The sequence below is a fragment of the Heterodontus francisci genome, chromosome 29, assembly GCF_036365525.1.
Source record: "Heterodontus francisci isolate sHetFra1 chromosome 29, sHetFra1.hap1, whole genome shotgun sequence".
NCBI classification, from domain to species: Eukaryota; Metazoa; Chordata; class Chondrichthyes; order Heterodontiformes; family Heterodontidae; genus Heterodontus; species Heterodontus francisci.
In genome coordinates, this window is record NC_090399.1 from 12,600,753 (window position 1) to 12,621,442 (window position 20,690).

Here is a 20,690-nt window from a genome sequence, read left to right on the forward strand (position 1 = left end):
AGATTCTTGATAACCTGACTCCCTTGCTATGGGGGGGAAAGGCAAGAAAGTGGAATTAAGGCCACAATCTTAAAAGGTGAGTAGGGGCTGAATGGATAAATTCTGTTCAAACCATCTGTGGCAAAAAAAAGTCCCAGAATCTAAGAACTGGATTAAACTACTTGTCTTGCAGTAAACCCAGCAAACCACCAAGGGCCAATGTTTTTTTTTAAAAAAGCCACAACTGGACCACAGTGCAGGGCACAGGGTGCAGTGGTTAGCACCGCAGCCTCACAGCTCCAGCGACCCGGGTTCAATTCTGGGTACTAACTAGCCTGTGTGAAGTTTGCAAGTTCTGCGTGTGTTTCCTCCCACAAGCCAAAAGACTTGCAGGTTGGTCGGTAAATTGGCCATTATAAATTGCCCCTAGTATAGGTAGGTGGTGGGGAAATATAGGGACAGGTGGGGATGTGGTAGGAATATGGGATTAGTGTAGGATTAGTATAAATGGGTGGTTGATGGTCGGCACAGACTCGATGGACCGAAGAGCCTGTTTCAGTGCTGTATCTCTAAACTAAACTCCCAGAATGCCTTTCCCGTGCGTCCGTCATGACGTTAGGTTAATTACTGCAACACTTTGGAGCCAATGGCAGGCGCGCTGCTGCCCCACGTGTTTCCAAGGCCCAATAGGAAGGGGCGCCTCGGTGGGGAGGTGCCACCTCCTTTATATGCTTTGTTGCGAGCAGCTTCCAGGAGCTGAGAGCGGTGCAGTTACACTGTAGCTAACTGTTTCTTGTTGCTAAACCCATCTTCCCCCTGTGCAAACATTAACAATGAGGGAGATCGTGCATGTACAAGCCGGTCAGTGTGGCAATCAGATCGGGGCCAAGGTAAATCCGCAGCCGTGATTTCCTTTGTTGCAATTCAGTTTCCAAAAAAAAACTGCTACAAATTTACATTATAATAGTGGACTCGTTGCTCGGCTCTAACATGAACCTTTATAAAAGGGGGAGAGTTACCGTTCATTTTAGGAACAAACTGTAGAAATATTAAAGATTAGTTTACTTTTTAAAAGAATTAAAACATGTATTTTAAGTCTCGATTGAGCCCCATATGGGTAGTTTGGTATATAAATGCTGCAGGAATTTGAAATGCAATCTCGTTCTATGCTCTCGTTAACCTGTCGAAAATAGTCCACATGTGGATTGGAGGGATTAAGGATAAATCTGTTAACCGGTTCACCAAAATTTTAATTCAATACAATTTAGCATTGCTTTGCATGATGAGTAGTATGTATAAGGGGTGCATTAAAAAAAAAATTAACCTTTTATTTTTATAACAGCAAGTGGATATTTTGTGCGATCGATCATGCGATGGAATGATTTTTTGTTTCTGAAGAACTGTTCTCCAGCCTTTTTAAGATCCATTGACTGTAATGAGTAGCAAAACTGCAGAGTTACAAAATATTACCTATTAAGTATCGTGGGGTGCTCCTAGTCGCCATCTACCGTATCTTATCTCAATTGTGCGGAGGAAGCATGGCACCAGAAAAGTTTAATCTTCGAGTATGGTTTATTCCCAATTCCTACTTAACCCAGGATGTGACTGGGACCTAAGTATTCTTTTTAACAAGGAGCAGCTCCATCAATTTCTTAAATAAAAGCAAAATGATGCGGATGCTGCTTCTCTTTTCACAGATGCTGCCAGACCTGCTGAGTGGTTCCAGCATTTCTTGTTTTTATTTCCAGCAATTTCTTTATTAGTTTTCAGGGGAAGGGAATTGATCGCATGGGAGTCCGTTTCCTTTTGTTGAATCTTTTTTAAGGGGAAGGAGGGATGATCTAACGGGTGCGGGAATACTCAGTCCCCTAGATGGATGGATGGCCACTTTGATCCATTATCATACGATCGGGTGTCTGCTTTTAAACTTGAATTCAAAGTGAAGTAACTTTCTGGTAACTGGCGCTCCCATTGGTCGCAGTGCCTTGGAGGGAAATACCTACCGTTATAGAGGCGCCAAAGTGAATTAGCCAATGGGCTAAGGGAGATGTGGCGCCAAACGGTTCATTCTTAAAAAAAAAATTTAAATCTTTTAAGAGCACATCGCCCGGCCGCTGTGCCACCTTGGCCCCGAGCAAGTGTTTAATGGGGGGGGATTCGCACTGAGATCCAAGGCAGAGCCGAGTTGCCCCGCACATGGCTGCAACCGGGAATGATTTCTTTTAATCCCTCCAGGCGGCAGCTCCAGGATGAATAATTCATTCATTAATAATACATTCTTTGTGTTCAGTGCCGCTTCCACCACTACTAGTGGATTGAGGGCGAGGGAATTAACCGGGAGAGTGAATTCAGAATTTCAATTCTTTTTGAAAATAAATGTGGTTATGTTGCTAAACTCTCCATCTACTCGGGTAGCTTGCACGCTGACCGATTCCCTAGTTTTCTCATTCCTGTTGTATCCTCGACAGAGAACCTGCTCCAGGCGATTTTCTATTTCAGTCCTAGACTTCGATTCCTATTGCTGTGACACTGACAATTCATTTTAACGCCTATATTCCAATTTTAGCGAGCTCCAAATCATTCTGACTTTCGGTTCAGCTTTGAATGTAATAACTCCCCTTCCCACTTGTCGGGGGGTGGGAAACGTTACAGGAGTTCCCGCAATGTGGAAGGAGACCATTCGGCCCGTTGTGTCTATGTCGGCTCATTGAAAGAGTTTCAGCCCCACTCTTTCCTGCCCCCCCTAGTCCTGGACATTTCTCCTTGTCAATCCAATTCCGTTTTGAATGTTATTGAATCTGCTTTCACCAGGCAGTGCATTCCAGATCACAGTAGCTCATTGAGTTTTTTTTAAATAAAAGCCGTCGTAAGACTTCGTAGTCGAATTACACATGTTTCATTTGAACTTGGCCAAACAATTTGCTTGATGTTCCAACTAAAAATGAAATAAAAGACCTGACTAGCCCGAGGAAGCGAATATTCAACTTGTAAGGAGATGTCTAGAGTATATTGTGTGTGTATATTGTGAGGTCTGTGTGTCTGTCAAATTTCTGTTCATGTTATATTTTATACTAATAAATGGGCTATAATGGGAAGGTGCTGTAGTTTTTTTTTAAGACTGTCTTGAGTTTGGATGGATCAAGTTGGCTTCTTTATTTTTGTCTTGCGATCTCTGCTATAGAAACTTTAAATCCAGCTCATCTGTGCTTCACATGTTGGTGAGTTGGTACAAAGGAAGTGAGAGGGTTGGAAAAGGTTCACTTGGTAGAAGCCATCCATCTTACCATTTGGAGCAAGGAAGGTAAACCATTCACTTCAAAGGGAAAATGGATGGGCACTTGCAGGGCTAATCGGATAGAGCTGGGGAATGGGATTGATTGGATTGCTCTACAGAGAGCTGAGATGGGCTAAATGGCCTCCGGTGCCCTTATGACTATCTGGTTGCCCAGCGCTAACTCACAGATGAAGCACATTATATTCCCCTTGCACATGAGGGAGATGAGGTCACAAGACAACATGTTTAGTTTAAATTAGGTTTTGCTTGTTTTTATTAGGTTAGCATTTGGCAACTGCTTTGAGTTGTCAGCCATGAGCAATATAATTATCAATGTTCGGAGGACTAAAGGGGTGACGTAAGGTGTGGAGTATTCAGTTTCAATATCGTCTAGGGGAAAACAGGTAGTGTTCATTGCTAAAATTTAGCATAAAGTGGCTTTAGAGTCCATTTGTGAGTGAGGCTTATGTTGCTGAAATACAATGACTGTGCATAGGGCACTGGATTTAACATCCTGGAGATGTTTGGTGATTTTGTAGTGGATTTCCCCTTTAGCTTGGTGAGTAGAGATGCCAAGATATCGACTAATTATGTGGGCCATGTGATGAGGTTTGATGAGAAATTGGACCATCGCAGTTGGCCTTGTGAATACAATCTGGTTGGTCTTGATTCCTACCCAATAATTCAAGGTGCCTAGAGTTTCTGGTATGACTGTAATGGCCTCTACATTTGAATATGTATGGTTTTTGGAGGAATAATCAGTTTGCTCAGGTACTCGAGTAGTTTGTGCCTGTTGACCCACTAATTTGGTACCGACTGAGGTTAGCTAACTTGGTGCAGTGATTATGAATTGAGATCATCTGATCTGCAGCCTGAGTGTTAGGTCTTTGGGGTAGTGTGGGCGGTGAGCCATGGATTCTCACTTTTCACCAAATAACAGTTTTCCAAATTGGGTGTGGCATGGGTTGGATAAAAATGCAACTGCTTCATTCCAACATCTGCAGCAGCCGTTGCAAGCAGCCGGTTGGAATTAGGTTATTGGGTGGTTTGTATCGTGGTGGTTGAGCTGGCCAATAGCCATTTGGGCCTCTCGCAGAGAAGACTTCATTATGTCGGACTGAATCTCAGCTCGTGATGTAACCAGATTGTGACAGGAGTGTGCCAAGACTTCCTCTATTGAACATTACCACTATCAAGAGGTGATTATATTCTGGTAAACAGAATTAGTTGCTGGCGCTCTCTCTCATTGAAGCCTCGTCCATTTCAATTCGTGGATGACTAGATCTGCCCCTCTCATTCCCCTAATCTGACTCCTAATATATCCTGAATTCCGACAGCCACAGTAAATTATTTTGCTATAATTAATACTAAGATAATATCTGAACTAAAATTGTTTTAGGGGTAATTAGTTATTTCCTCCTGGACTTTGCAACTTCATCCAGAGTGGACTTTCCCCATCCAGTGAATCTGCCAGATCCTAGTGTCATGGACCAGCACATTCAATCCTTTTGAGCATAAATTAATATAACCTCTTCAAAAGCTTTATTCAAAGGAGCATTTAGTTCATCGTCTCCAGGTTTCTGACCAGTCTGGTGGAGATGGTTTGATCAAACTACTGATTTATAATGCTGAACATTTCCGTGGTTAGTGTGTCTCCAGTGGAAATAGATCTATGTTTGTATCGATCTGCCAGTTCAGTTGGTGTGCAATAGACTCGAAGCTCCATTCTGAATATCTGAGAGAAGGTAAACTAGCAAAAGGTTGCAGTCTTCACTTCTGCCTATTTTCCGAAAATGTGAAATTGTCTACTTTGGCTGGAAGAATAAAAAAGTATATTATCTAAATGGTGAGAGATTGCAGAGCTCTGACATGCAGAAGGGATATGGGTGCCCTAGTGCATGGATCGCAAAAGGTTACTCTGCAGGTTCAGCAAATTATTAGGAAAGCTAATAGAAAGTTATTGTTATAAAAGCAAAATACTGCGGATGCTGGAAAACTGAAATAAAAAAACAAGAAATGCTGGAACCACTCAGCAGGTCTGGTAGCATCTGTGGAAAGAGAAGCAGAGTTAACGTTTCGGGTCAGTTCCGAAGAAGGGTCACTGACCCGAAACGTTAACTCTGCTTCTCTTTCCACAGATGCTGCCAGACCTGCTGAGAAAGTTGTTGTTTGTTGTGAGGGGAATTGAATACAAAAGTAGGGAGGTTATGCTTCAGCTATACAGGGCATTGGTGAGACCACATCTGGAGTACTGTGTACAGTACTGGTCTCATTTAAGAAAGGATGTAAATGCATTGGAAGCAGATCAGAGAAAGTTTACTAGATTACTACCTGGAATGGGTGGGTCTTATGAGGAAAGGATGGACAGGCCAGGCTTGGCTGGAGTTTCGAAGAGGAAGTGGTGACTTGATTGAAATGTAAGATTCTGAATGTCTTGACAGGCTGGGTGTGGAAAGATTTTTCTTGTGGGAGAATCTAGAACGAGGTAGGGGTCACTGTCTAAAAATAAGGGGGCACCCATTTAAGACAGGTGAGGAGAAATTTTCTGAGGGTTGTGAGTCTTTGGAACTCTCTGGAAGCAGAGCCTTTGAATATTTTTAAGGCGGAGGTAGATGGATTCTTGATCAGCAAGGGGGTGAAATGTTATTGGAGGTAGGTAGGAATGTGGAGTCGAGGTTACAATCAGATCAGCCATGATCCTGTTGAATGGTGGAGCAGGCTCGAGGGGCCGAATGGTCAACACCTGCTCCTAATTCATGTGTTCCCTTCCTTGGTTGTGCTGGATGTAGTAATTGGGCTCAGGGTTTTGTGGAGTTGTCACATTTCCCAGTGTTTGAATGTTGCTCCACATGGTTTGTTCTGTCAATCCAGACCTAGTCTAGCATTCAAACTCGACCGTGACTTTGTGAGCACAGGACTTTGCTTCAAAATCTACAGAATAGGCGAGGTCGCAGCTCAATATCCATTCTGCTGAGTTGGCTGGTCTCAACACGTAACACTGATGTCCCTGAACCAGTGAGGGTGAAAACATCCAGGCTTCATGTAGCTGATTGCTATCCAGTGATTTCTGACTGGGAAGTGGCTGGCTATGTGTGACTGTTCAGTGGGGTTTGGGGTTTAAGCTCGTCTTTTGTGCTTCCCCAGTTCAATGGCTTGCTGATGATCACTGTGTGTGTCCTCTTTTTATGAGGGAGTCCGTTTTGGTTACTGGAGAGCTACTTTCACCTTCTGAAAAGGGTGGGCAGAGAAGGTCAACTAAAACCTGTCACTCAAAACTCCCCTTGCCTGATTGATAAGAGCAGCATGGGAATGGGAGGTAAGATGGAACTCTTGGGAGTTCAAAACAACCCTAGTCAGCAGCTGTGGACAGATCCGACTTGTATAGAAGAGAATGAGCGAAGAGGAGAGAAATAAGCCATTACATATCAGTTTTCTGACTCCTTTACCAAGTGAATGGTGCAGTACTGCCTGGGTGTTCTCTATGATTGAAGGCTTGTTTGGTGTCATGCAGAGGGGACTCTGCAATTGGGCATGGTGCTTCAAGGGTGGGAGTGGTGTCGTTTATTTCCTTTCAATACCTAGTAGCCTATCCAAACAAAATAGGTTGGGGGTGTGGAGGAGAGAGGGTGTCAACTGGGTTAGAACTGGATGTGTCCATCTCATGGCCTACAAAGATTGAGTTGAGGCTTGTGTGAAAACTCAGTGCCTGGGTAAGGTGTTAGCTGGCAGACAGCATGAGTCGGGGTTGGGGCGAAGAGAAATAGAGATGGGAACAAAGCCAGAATACCTCATTGCTTTCCTTTGTTCAGACTTGGGAATTTTGCACTTAATAAAACAGGGCCGTTCCAGTTGTCCGTCTACACTTTTTAAAAGCTATTCCATGCTCTGCCATGTGAGTCAGCGCTGATCAAATAGTGTCTGAGCGTATTAATTAGGGTACAAATCTGTCCGAGGATAAGATGGTGCAGCAGAAAGGAGCCTTTTGTCTTGAAGGCAGTTTCTTTGTTTTAATCTCCCTCTCTTTCTTTCTCCCCCCCCCCCCCCGCCCAGCGGTTTTACATCACTGATTTTCTGGGGGTTTTTTAATCCTGGTAGCTTTCCTTGTGCAGGAACGCAGCTCCTGAGTAACCAGCAGGGTAGATTTACTTTTGCCTCCGTTCTTTTGTTCTTGGCCGCCTGTCGGGAAGAAGCTGAGCTTCCCGTTTGGGCGGGGCCCCTTGGCTGGAGCTTGCTGCAAATGTGTCCTTCTCCCCACTCCTCTCCGCCACCCCTTCAACCAGCTGCTGCATTTTAATGAATCTGATCTGGAGAATTCTCCACAGCCCTGCTGCCGATGCAGATATTTGATTTGATCGGCTGCAGTAAGCAGAGTCTGGGTGTTGCTCAGGCTGGAACGGTTCACAGGGCTGTGTCTAGATTGGGGGAGGGGAGTGGAATGGTAATCTTGGTCCGTGTGAAGTTAACCTTTGACAGTAGATGTCATTTGGAAGAGCTCTGATTCCACACTCAACATTAAAATACATTTTATAGATAATGTTTCTTTTGGCTCTCAAACAGTCTTCCAGATGGATTTCCTTTCTTGGTACGAACTTGGCCGCTGGTATTTCAGTGAAATGCAATGACCATTTAGGTGGGAATACCCAGTAAGGAGATTTTATAGGTATATCTCTGAAGAGAACATTTTGAGTTTGATCAGTACTGTTAGGGCAGTAGCAGTTTGAGGTGATGAACTCAGAGTTGCACACAAGCAGCATATTTTAATATAACCTGTTGATTAGGAACAGCAGTAGGCCATTCAGCCCCTCAAACATGTTCTGCCATTCAATCAGATCCTAGCAGACCTGTATCGTAAATTCATTTACCCGCCTTGATTTCAGCATTTTGAGGGAAGTGTTCCAGTTTTCCAGTGCCCTTTGTGGAAAAAGTGCTTTGCGACTGCACCCACCTCCTGTTTTTCTGCACATACATGCGTGGCATGGGGTGTTTTCAAAATAGGAAATGACACGTTTTCAAGGAATTTCTAGTGTGGATTTTGTTTTAGTTGGGTGGGTGAGTGAGAGGAGGAGATGGGAATGCTGACTGCTTGCAGCTGCGTTAACTGTATATAAAATGGATTGAACGTTTCTTGCAGTTGCTGTGGGAGCTGCCCTGGGCTTGCTTTGTGTGGATGTGATTTCTAGTGTATGCCTCTTCACCCTCCCACCGTTGCATTGTTCCAGAATGGCTCAAACAATGGACTATTAATAAATCTACTCTGTGTGTTCTCCTACCTTTGTGCTGGCAGGGGACTCACTGGTGCTGATTAAAAACGCACCCATTTAAAGTAAGTGCAGTTTCGGGCTGTAACCCTTCCCCTGATTCCCAGTCAGCATTTTTGCTTTCATCCCAAGCCAATTTAGTTTGCTAGCTAGCTGAAGACCAGAGTTTGTATTTCCCCAGGCCGTCACGATGCAGAGTCTCGCCAGTTGTACAAGTGCCTGTGAGTGTCATGTTTGGATCTGTGCCTGTTATTCGACTACAGCCAAGGAGTTATCTCCCTTTGCTGATTTGGATCCTGACTAAATCAGGAGGTGGCAACTAATGTGACTGTTTCTTTCTTTTCATTGTAACTCTCTCCGCCTTGTTTCTGAGACTTGCGATGATCTATACGGTGGCGTGACTTGGTTAGAAACGTATCATTTTAACCTTATGATCATGTATCACTGAGGTCTTGGTCCACAGTGACCTTTTTCCTTTCTTAAGACTGCCCTCGTTTTTCCCCCCCCCCCCCCCCCCGCAAAATATGTAACTTTTAAAAGCTGTTGACATTTTGTGTAGGAGAAAATAAACCCCATGTTGCTATTTATTGTATTCGTCGCCAATAATTCCATTAGGGAACTTGGGAGGAACCTCCTTACCCAGAGAGTGAGAATGTGGAATTCACTACCACACGGAGTGGTTGAAGCAAATAACATAGATACATTTTAAGGAGAAGCTAGATAAGTATATGAGGGAGAAAGGAATACAGGATCAGCTCGGTGAGATGAAATGGTGGAAGAGGTGGCCCCCATGAATATTAATACTCTGGATGGGGAGGGTGGTCGGGAGAAGTGTCTTTCTACCCTTGCTCAGGTAACTTGACAAATGTAGAAAATATCCAACCTACAACTCCTGACCGAAGCAAAATACTGCAGATGCTGGAATTCTGAAATGAGAACGGCAAGTTCTAAAAATACTCAGCAGATCTGGCAGCATCTGTGGAGAGAGGAACAAGAACGGTCTTGATGAAAGGTCACAGATCTGAAACCTTAACTCTGTTTTTCTCTCTCCCCAGATGCTGCCAGACCTGCTGAATATTTCTGGCACTTTCTGTTTTTATTACAAAGTTCTGCTCTCAACCAGCAATGTGATGGCTCAAGACGAGACTACATCTGATCTTGCAGTCACGTGTCCCTCCCACCCTCCCTCCCTCGTATGAAAGCCTGTGCCATATGGAAAGATGATTATTGTGCAATGTGATATTTTCCTCAAATGTCCATTCCCACTGATAAGCACCAGTATTTTCCCTGGTGCTGTAAGGGTCAAAATGCTCACTAAACATCAACGCAAGTATTTGGAGAATGAAATCTGATCTGAATGGTTTTTCTCATTTGAATTTGTCACTGTCCAAAAATGTAAATAGCCGCATTATATGAATTTTATTTTTAAAATTGGTCTGCAAACGTAGTCCTGCAGTTCCACATTTTGATCCTTTTAAGATGTCTGTGTTCTCTCCTGAAACCAGGTGCTGTGGTCAATTCTGAACGGGTTTCCTCAGTTTAAGCATATTCAGTTTTTAAAAAAATTATAAAGCTGACAGAAAACAGTGGCTGAGGGAACTGAAATGATGTGTAAAGTGGCTGTTGATGCGGTTTAGTTCAGTGATCATTTAATTTTTGTTTGCTTTATCCATCTCCCTCTACCTGATGTTTTCTCCCCTTTAAGTTCTCGAAAGTAGAGCTGCTTGCTTTTTAATACATGTTCATAATGATCATTTCCCCAGTTTATGTACTGGCTGTTGTAGTGCAGAACGCTCTCTAATTTAGATGATTGGGCAGTGAGTATCGAAAACTAAGGGCCATAAATCCAAGACGGTTATTAATAAATCCAATAGGAAAATGGGAGAAATTTCTTTACCCAGAGAGTGGTTAGAATGTGGAACTCTCTACCAGAGGAAGTGGTTTAGACAAATAGCTTGGATGCTGAAGGGCAAATGAGGTAGATAGACTGAGCGAGAATTCGTGCAGAGTGTAAAGACCACCGCAGACTAGTTGGGCCAAACAGCTTGTTTCTGTGCTGTACCTTCTATGTCATGTAATGACAACAGATGGACTTGATGTACCAGGACGGTGTTTAAGTTCAGAACTTGATGGATAATCCTGCTGTGTGTGTGTGTGTGTGTAGCTCCCGGGGCTGTTCTAACCCCTGTCTCTGGTCTCCTCCACAGTTCTGGGAAGTAATCAGTGATGAGCACGGCATCGACCCCACTGGTACTTACCATGGAGACAGTGACTTGCAGCTGGACCGCATTAATGTCTACTACAATGAGGCGACAGGTACCGGCATGTCTTATACGGGGAGAGTTTGTAGCTTACGAAACTGGGGTGGTGGGAGATGCATGGTGTGGGTGATGATTCTTCCCTGGGTTTTCGATGCTCCCAGGAGACGACGTGGTGCTGAATGGGGAGCTTGGGAAGTGGGAAGCTTTAGCTGTGCTACTCTTGCCGTCATGAAGTGCAGGGCAGACTCTTCCTGCCAGTATGTTTTTGTGCATTCATGGTTTCAATGCCCGTTTTGCAGGAGCTCTTCTGATTCCTCTGTGTAATTGCTCCTCCCGCTGTGGTGCTGGATCAGGCAGATAAAGAACGCTCCCAGTTTGGTGCAGAGCTGGATGAGATTGCCTGAAGTTCCTGCCTCCTGGTCGCTGTTCAGCCACCACTGTTTGAATGTGTATGAGGAGATCGCCTGAGAAAAGTGAGGGGAGGGCTAGCAATGAACCGGAGTGGCCCTGGACGATATTAGGAAGTACACCCTACCACAGTCGCCAGTGTCGAATGTGAAATATAGTCAGTTTGGGGATTGTTCGGGGAAGGTGCCGTTTGCAATGCTGGACTTAACTTGTCCAGCACTGTTTATAATTGCAGTGGGATCTCCTTTCTGTTGTCACAGTGTGAGCCCTTTGGGTGAATAATGGAAATTGGTAATGCACAATCTCCATAATTGTGATTATATTCATGCACATGAAGTGGAAAACAATACAAATAACTTAAGATAATGGACTATGCAGAGACTAGTACAAGACTTTTGCCTTGGTTGGGGATGAGGTAGAGTTGGTGATTTATTTTTGTATGTGGATTTAGATAATTCCACTGGACTGTAGACTGAAATCCTGATACAAGGGTGCACTGAAGACACTATGTGCCCTGTTGGGAAAAGTTGGTCAAAGGTTATTTACAAACAGCCCTGTCCTCTTTTACCCCTAGGAGGCAAATATGTTCCCCGTGCAATTCTGGTGGACCTGGAACCTGGCACTATGGATTCTGTTCGTTCTGGGCCGTTTGGGCAGATCTTCAGACCAGATAACTTTGTGTTTGGTAAGTAAGGCCCCATTGAGGCTTTTCCTTTTGTATGGTTTTTGCCTTGCTTTTTTTTTAGCACTTGTGAAATCTCTCTTCACTGTCCAGGTGTTCCTGAGATCTTTCAGTTAGTACAGATGGTGGACCTCTCAATGGATGGAGGAGCGTGCTACTGAGACCTGGGAAACTGGCTCCCTTCCTCTCTCTTCCTAGTGTCAGTTTGTGTTCCATTCCAGAGATTTGAGCACAGAAATTTAGGCTGACACTCCAGTGCAGTACTGAAAGTATGCTGCACTGTCCGAGGTGCTGTTAAACCAAGGCCCCATTAGCGCTCCGGGGGATGTAAATGATCCTACGGCACTCTTGTGGAAAAGCGTAGACTAGTTCTGGGTGAATATTTATCCCTCGATCAACATCACTAAAAACAGATTGGCCATTTTCAATTGCTGTTTGTGGGATTTTGCTGTGTCTTGGGGTGGCCTGAGGTTACGAAAGGTGCTATATAAATTCTGGTCACTCTTGCCTTTCTCCAATAGAGAACGAGCCTGCTCTTCTCCACAAGAGTGCCATGGGATCATTTACATCCCCTGGAGAACTAATGGGGCCTTGGTTTAATATCGCCACCTGAAGGACAGCACCTCTGACAGCGCAGCACACCTTCAGTACTTCACTGGAGTGCAACACAAACTGACAGTAAGAAGAGTGATAAGATAAAGGTGAACCTGGAGGGAAGAAAATGATCCTCAAACTAAGGAGAGCTGTGTTAAAAATTCACGGTTACATTTCATGAAAGTTAGGGAACGTGTGCTTCAATTTTTTTTGAAATGTAATGGCACCTGTCAGGATTTTCCTGCTCTCTGGTCAGTGACTAGAAATTATTGGCGGCAATTAGTGCAGAATATTTGCTCATTTTCCCATTGCTTCTGGTGGGAATACGTATAATAAACGGAGCATTTGTCTGCGAATATGAACATTTAATTTCTAAACCAATAGCTTTGTCGTCCAACTGTAATAAATTAGTTTAAAGTAGCCTCACTGAGCAAAGTATCCCACTTGGTTTGCTTATTTTTATAGGCCCAAAACACCCAATTTCATTCCCTGGCCTGTGCTGTAATATTTCACCTCCGTGCCTCTGTGTTGGAGAGTGGGCTTAGTCCAGAGTTCCTATTGCTGATTGTTTTGGCCACAGGGTGAAGTCCTGGAGCTGTAGAAATTGTAAAGCGACCTGAGCCTCTTTTCTTCATCTTTAACCTTTTCCTTGCTGTTTGTTTTACAGGCCAGAGTGGAGCAGGAAACAATTGGGCTAAAGGCCACTATACAGAAGGTGCTGAGCTGGTTGACTCGGTCCTGGATGTCGTGCGGAAGGAGGCCGAGAGCTGCGACTGCCTGCAGGGTTTCCAGCTCACCCACTCGTTGGGTGGGGGCACCGGGTCTGGCATGGGCACGCTCCTGATCAGCAAGATCCGCGAAGAGTACCCCGACAGAATCATGAACACTTTCAGCGTGGTTCCCTCCCCGAAGGTCTCTGACACGGTGGTGGAGCCATACAATGCCACGCTGTCAGTCCACCAGCTGGTAGAGAACACTGATGAGACCTATTGCATCGACAATGAGGCCCTCTACGATATTTGCTTCCGCACCCTTAAGTTGACCACCCCGACGTACGGTGACCTGAACCACCTGGTCTCGGCCACCATGAGCGGCGTGACCACCTGTCTCCGGTTCCCCGGTCAGCTGAACGCCGACCTGCGCAAGCTGGCGGTCAACATGGTGCCCTTCCCCCGCCTCCACTTCTTCATGCCGGGATTCGCCCCGCTGACCAGCAGGGGCAGCCAGCAGTACCGGGCCCTCACGGTGCCCGAGCTCACGCAGCAGGTGTTTGACGCCAAGAACATGATGGCGGCCTGCGACCCGCGCCACGGCCGCTACCTGACGGTGGCGGCGGTCTTCCGAGGCCGCATGTCCATGAAGGAGGTGGACGAGCAGATGCTCAACGTCCAGAACAAGAACAGCAGCTACTTTGTGGAGTGGATCCCCAACAACGTCAAGACGGCCGTCTGTGACATCCCTCCCCGCGGCCTCAAGATGGCCGTCACCTTCATCGGCAACAGCACCGCCATCCAGGAGCTCTTCAAGCGCATCTCCGAGCAGTTCACCGCCATGTTCCGTCGCAAGGCCTTCCTCCACTGGTACACGGGTGAGGGGATGGATGAGATGGAATTCACTGAGGCCGAGAGTAATATGAATGATCTGGTGTCCGAATACCAACAGTATCAAGACGCCACAGCAGAGGAAGAGGGAGAATTTGAAGAGGAGATTGAACAAGATGAGGCCTGAAAAAAAAAAACAATGGGCCCTCCTTCGTGTACATAAAACATCCTTTTTTTTAAAAAAGAGAAATGTAACAGGCAAGGTCCGTGGGCTTTTACAGGTTCCGCAGGGCTCGGGTTTAAAATCTCCTTGTGCGATAAAGGTTTTGTGCTGGCCAATTTTTGATAGCGGCACCCAATGTACTGTAAGGAGCTCCCATCAATTCCAAAGCTTCGGACCACAATCTTAAATTTGAATCCTCCCGTGTCCGACTTGCATGTTTAAATTAAAATGGGCTGCATTCGTTGTGCGAGTGTAGTGATGTGCATTTTTCTGTTTTTGTAAGTAGTTAGTGAGCAGACGTGATCGGCAGGGGAGAGGGGAAATTCGAGAAATGGAAACTGAATGCTGGAAATCTAATTTGGAGGGAAACAAAAATGGTGGAAACTGAAGTCCGAAAAGGAATTGTTCAGGTGGGCGGGCTGTTTACCTGAATGGGTGGGACTAATTGGATAATTTTCAAAAGGCCAAATGTTGTAGATTAGTATTGAATTAATTTCATTGCATTCTGACTGTCCTCCTTGTTTCCATGCCCTCACCCCCTCAAGCCACATTTTAGTTAAGTGGTCCAATGTTGAACTCGAGTCCTATGCTGCAATACAATATTCCAGCGCAATGCTAAAATAGTTCTCTTTTTTTTTTAAACTGTTTCTGAGCCATATTTTTGACTTCCTTTGTGATTTTAGATGCCTGCCTGTGGTACAGCTGGCACTGCCATGAAGCCAGTTCAGCAAAACTCTTATTTGCGCTGGGCAAGCAATAGGGATGGTAGCCTTGAATATACATATTTGCAGTGAAGCCAATTCCACTCAAGTGGATAGAGATCAAATGTTACATCCATCCTTCTGCTCAATTGGCCAGGATTGTCGTATCTCACTCCTCGTTGCATGGCTGATGTCTAAATCTTGATTTAAGAGTGATTATTTGCATTATTCAAACAAAATTCTCAAAGCCTTTTTAATTGGTGTAAAACTTGGAACTGGTCTTGTTTGGTTTGCAGTTGAACATAGTGCCAGTTGGAATTACACGATAATAGTAGGTTATGTATGTTGTCTTCCTGAGTCTCTACTCTCGTGTTTAATTACTGGCTTTCCCCAAGTAAGACTGTCGGGTGGTATATGAATGTGGAAGACCCAGTTGTTCAGTTTTTGGAAGGCTGCGCTAACGCAGCTGATTCTGTGCTGGATCTCTCTCTTCGGTGGTGACCTTTTTTGAGAGGCAGCTGTCGAGATGTGAGAAGTGTTCAATGACTTCTAAAGTCTACCCATCAGTATCGATAGCCGGAGGTGTAGATGTTTGTCCGGGGGAGGGCTGGTGGAGTATTTGGGTCTTGCTGGCGTTGAGTGAGTGACCAACCTTTTTGTATGTAGAAGATGGTCTATTACTGGTCTAGTGATCGATTCTGTCGCTCCAACAGATGAGTGTTCAGCAAGGAGACTGATTGTTCACAGTCTAGGTTGGTGTTGTCGTGTATACGACAAACCAAATGGACTTCCCGGTCCGATTGCAAATATTACATATGAAGTCACTGTTGGAGGGGTGGGTGAAGTCGCTGGCTTTGTGGAGTGCTCCCTTGTCCTGTCGGGACCTGACTCCGTTCTCAAATGTGGAGATTGCTTGATGACCGAGACCACCTCCATTTGCATCGTCCATGGTTGTTTTTTGCTATGTAGTGGGGCTCGACTTACAGGCTCTGAGATTGGCTTTCAGAATGTCTTTGTATCTAAGTTTGGGGTGTCCTATGGTGCGGGTTCCCATACTCAGCTGGCTGTAGAATACTGCCTTTGGTATACAGGAATCCTCCATTTGAACCACATGGCCAACCCAGTGTAGCTGAGCATGCTTTCAATACCAGGTATATGAGGTACCTTGCAAGAGCTTTGGTCTTGGGGATCTTGTGGTGAATGTCCTCCAGGGTGTGTGCTGTGAGAGCACAGTTGTCTGCAGACGAGAGTTCACCTTAGTAGCTGTTCTTTGATCTTTTTGTGTGAGCTTTGAGAATTTGTGGATTGAAGAGGTTGCTGTCTGTCCTGAACTGAATGTGTACTCTGTCGAGATCTTTGGGTGCACAGAAGAGCATTGCTGAAAAGTAGATGGCAAACCAAGCTGGAGCCATGACGCAGCCTCGCTTTGTGCCATTGGTGACAGGAAAGGCCTCTGATAAGGCGCCATTCTGCATCACACGGGCCATCAAGCTGGCATGAAATGAGCGGATGACCCTGATCATCATTTCAGGGCAGCCATATTTGTACAGCACCTTCCACAGTTTCTTAACAACAAACACGATGATGAGGTCCTTGTTCTGTTTGTGGGAGTTTTCTTGAATTTGATGTGCGGCAACGATCATGCCGACCATTCTTCATCCAGCACAAAAACCATACTGATTCTGGGTAACACCTAGCCTGGGTACGTAGTCTGCAATCCTGTTGAGCATAACCCTTGCAAGAATTAATCCTGCTGTGGAGAGAATTGAAACACCGTGACGGTCACAGGTGGACTTGCTTCCCTTCTGTTTGTACAGGTGAGGTATGGAAGCATCCTTGTGATCTTGGGGCACAGTGCCCTGCTCCCAGATTAAGCAGAAGAGGCGAGTGGGTTTCCTAACCTTAAGTACTTCAGGTGGAATGCCATTGGCTTGCAGAGACTTGCCCACAGCTGCTTTTGTGGTCTTGCCGACTTTGGCTTGAGTTGGGTGGTGGGCAAGCCCATTCAGAACGTTAAAATGCTGTGCCCAGGCTCTCGTGCCTGTTTGTTAGGAGCTGATTGCCATCTGCTGAGAGGACAGGTGTTGTACTGTTGGTTTTGGACTCATAAGACATTCGAGGCCTTCACGGAGAGCCTTCAGATGCTTCTTACCGGCAACTTCTTGAAGCTCTGCAGCCTTGTTCTCCCGCCATCTGTTCATTTGGCTTGTAGCAAGTGCTTTGCTTCATGATATCAGTTTTTTTTTTCTTGCTGTTGAATTTTTAGTTTGTTAGATGTAGGATCTGTGAGTATTATGTACATCGTCTAATATCTTGGTTGTTCTGGTGTGACCATTCACTACTGGGTCTAAAAACACATTATTTTAAAATCCCTGAAGCCTGATCTTTCACTCACTAAAGGAATTGTGCTTGCTGTAGAGAAGAACAAATCCCGTTTCTCAATTTTTGCCTGGCAGCTAGTGAGATTGCTGGACCCGTGACACAGTAAGTTTTGTCTAGTTTCTTCAAAGTGTTTCCTTTTATTTTTTAATCCAACTTCACACTTGGAATTTTAAGCTGTCTCTGGTTGAGTTGGAGTTGACCCAATATAACTTGCCACCATCCTCAACACTTGTTCCTTGTTTTCTTTTTTTAAAAAAAAAAGGTTTCTTTCCATCTTTGCAAATGCCTGCTGGTGCTGGGGATGAAGATTAGTTGCATTCCATGCTGCCAGTCTTTCCCAGCTAAAGGACACTGAAAAGTGGCTTTCTTAATTTCAGAATTATTTGGAGGGGAAAAAAAATTAACTGTCGAGCTAATTGAAAGTTAATGTAATCCCACCAAGAAGAGTGTCTGTCTGTCTTCCTGGTGCTGGCAGCCATTTTGGTTGTGACCATATTGTGAATGGACTCCAAGGGGTGAAGTGAAGTTGCGTGGGCAGCTCCTTGTTTTATTTCGCTGTTAAGCCTGAATCCTTGAAGGATTACAACCCGGAGCTTTGACCTGGAAGCTCTCGAGCTTGTTTTCCACACTGCTTGCTGAGCACTTTTCAATCGTGTGTTTTTCTTCTCTCTGTTTTCCACTACATTTTGATGTCCTGTATCTGTTGTTGAATCATGCCCTTTTTGTCTTTTTTTTTTCATATTGAAAAGTGTAGAGCCAGCCTGTTTCTTAACTGACAAATAAAACTTTTTTTCTGCGATAACATTGTCTCCATTTTTTTTTATCTGTAGCATTTTAGATTTCTGCAGGGTCAGATTCTGCTCATGTGTAAAATTCATTTTCGACGTTCACAAAAGAATTTAAAAACCACAACAGGGTCTGGTAATGCAGTGGGTATGTTACTGGACGAACCAGCCACCCAGAGAATGTCAGTTCGTATCCCACTGTTGAGAATTCAATTTTTTTTTAAATATCTGGAAAGAAGAAATTTGTAACTGAAACTGGTCAATGGTCATTGACAACCCAATTGGCCACTAATGAAGGGAAGTCAGCTCTCTTTACCCAATCTGACCTATATGTGACTCCAGTCCCATATCAACATCACTGTCAATTGTATGAAATGCCAACCAGTGGTTCTAGGCTCACCACCTTCTTGGAGTAATTAACGATGGACAAAAGGTCAGTGACACCCACACCCCAAGAATTATTGTTTGAAAATAACCGGTGCAGAACCAAGTTATCTAGTTCAGGAAGGTTGTTCCTATCACAGGATTCATGCCAAGTTAGCAGAATTGCAATGAATTTCCTGACATAGGAAAGGGGGTAAAACCAACTATGGTCGTGGTTCTGCATTGATGTCATGTGAAATCTACCAGACTCCAAAATAAAATTTCTGCTTCGAGGGGAAATTCCCTAACAAAGTCCTCTTGTTGGTCCCAGGTTTGATCCTGACTCTCTGCTTTTAGCTGACCTATCCTGAAGAGGGTGCCACTGTTGAGCTTTACTCCTCTAGGGAAAACTGGCTGGAGTTACATAGAAAATTAGGAGTAGGCCATTTGGCCCTTCGAGCCTGCTCTGCCATTCATTTTGATCATGGCTGATCATCCAATCCAGTAACCTGTTCCCACTTTCGCCCCATATCCTTTTGATCCCTTTAAACCCAAGAGCTATATCTAACTGCTTCTTGAAAACATACAATGTTCTGGCCTCAACTGCTTTCTGTGGTAGTGAATTCCACAAACTCACCACTCTGGGTGAAGAAATTTCTCCTCATCTCAGTCCTGAACGGTTTACCCCGTATCCTTAAACTATGACCCCTGGTTCTGGACTCACCCACCATCGGGAACGTTCTTCCTGAATCTACCCTGTCAAGTCCTGTTAGAATTTTATAGGTTTATAGTTCCAGTTTCCTTCATTGACCGACAATCAGCAGCAGCAGAATTGTACTCAACCACAATCTGTAACCTCATGGCCCGGCATATCCCCCACTCTACTGTTGAAGCCAGGAGACCTACCCTGGTTCAATGAGGAGTGCAGGAGGGCATGCCAGGAGCAGCACCAGGCATACCTTAATGAGATGCCACCTTCCTGAAGCTAAGCGCTGCAGTCCTGCCACATCCAGCCTTGAATGGTGGTGGACAATTAAACAAATAACTGGAGGAGGTGGGTCCACAAATATCCCCATTCTCAATGATGGGGAGCCCAGCACAGCAGTGCGAAAGATAAGGCTGAAGTATTTGCAACAATCTTCAGCCAGAAGTCTCGAGCATCACAGATGCCAGACTTCAGCCAATTCGATTCACTCCTCGTGATATCAAGAAACGACTGAAGGCCTGTGCTCCAGAACTTGCTGCGCCCCTAGCCAAGCTGTTCCAGTACAGCTACAACCCTGGCATCTACCCTGCAATGTGGAAAATTGCCCAGGTATGTCCTGTACACAAAAAGTAGGACAAGTCCAACCCAGCCAACTAACGCCCCATCAGCCTACTCTCAATCATCAGTAAAGTGATGTAAGGTGTCATCAAGCAGCACTTGCTTAGCAATAACCTGCTCAGTTTGGGTTCCGCCAGGGCCACTCAGCTCCTGACCTCATTACAGCCGTGGTTTAAACATGGACAAAAGAGCTGAACTCAAGAGGTGAGAGTGACTGCCCTTGATATCAAGGCAGCATTTGACCAAGTGTGGCATCAAGGAGCCCTAGCAAACTGAAGTCAATGGGAACCAGGGGGAAAACTCTCTGCTGGTTGGAGTCATACCTAGCACCACGGAAGATGGTTGTGGTTGTTGGAGGTCAATTATCTGAGCTTTAGGACATCACTGCAGGAGTTCCTCAGGATAGTGTCTTTGACCTTCCTTCAATCATAAGGTCAGAAGTGGGGATGTTCACTGATGATTGCACAATGTTCAGCACCATTCGTGACTCCTCAGATACTGAAGCAGTCCGTGTAGAGATGCAGCAAGACCTGGACAATATCCAGGCTTGGGCTGATAAGAGGCAAGTAACATTCGTGCCACACACGTGCCAGGCAATGATCATCTCCAATAAGAAAGAATCTAACCAATCACCCCATGACATTCAATGGCATTACCATTGCTGAATCCCCCACTATCAACAACCTAAGGGTTATCATTGACCAGAAACTGAACTGGAGTAGCTGTATAAATACCATGGCTACAGAGCAGGTCAGAGGCTATTAATCCTGCGGCGAGTAACTCACCTCCTGAGTCCCCAAAGCCTGTCCACCATCTTCAGGGCACTAGGCAGGAGTGTGATGGAATACTCTCCACTTGCCTGGATGGGTGCAGCTCCAACAGCAATCAAGAAGCTCGACACCATCCAGGACAAAG

At 45.0% G+C, this 20,690-nt stretch overlaps 1 protein-coding gene across 1 annotated transcript; it reads left to right on the plus strand.

Annotated features, from left to right (window-relative positions):
- The first annotated feature begins 724 nt into the window (after positions 1 to 724).
- LOC137346126 (tubulin beta-4B chain) lies at positions 725 to 18,105 on the plus strand. Its single transcript, XM_068009438.1, has 4 exons — positions 725 to 869; positions 10,719 to 10,827; positions 11,755 to 11,865; positions 13,124 to 18,105. The coding sequence occupies exons 1-4, from the start codon at positions 813 to 815 to the stop codon at positions 14,182 to 14,184; spliced, it is 1,338 nt and encodes a 445-aa protein (XP_067865539.1). The 5' UTR covers positions 725 to 812; the 3' UTR covers positions 14,185 to 18,105.
- The last annotated feature ends 2,585 nt before the right edge of the window (positions 18,106 to 20,690 follow it).

Coding starts and splice junctions, on each gene's coding strand:
- LOC137346126 (XM_068009438.1), top strand. CDS start 813: ATGAGGGAGATCGTGCATGTACAAGCCGGTCAGTGTGGCAATCAGATC. Junction 10,828..11,754: donor CTACTACAATGAGGCGACAG/GTACCGGCATGT, acceptor TTTTACCCCTAG/GAGGCAAATATGTTCCCCGT. Junction 11,866..13,123: donor ACCAGATAACTTTGTGTTTG/GTAAGTAAGGCC, acceptor TTTGTTTTACAG/GCCAGAGTGGAGCAGGAAAC.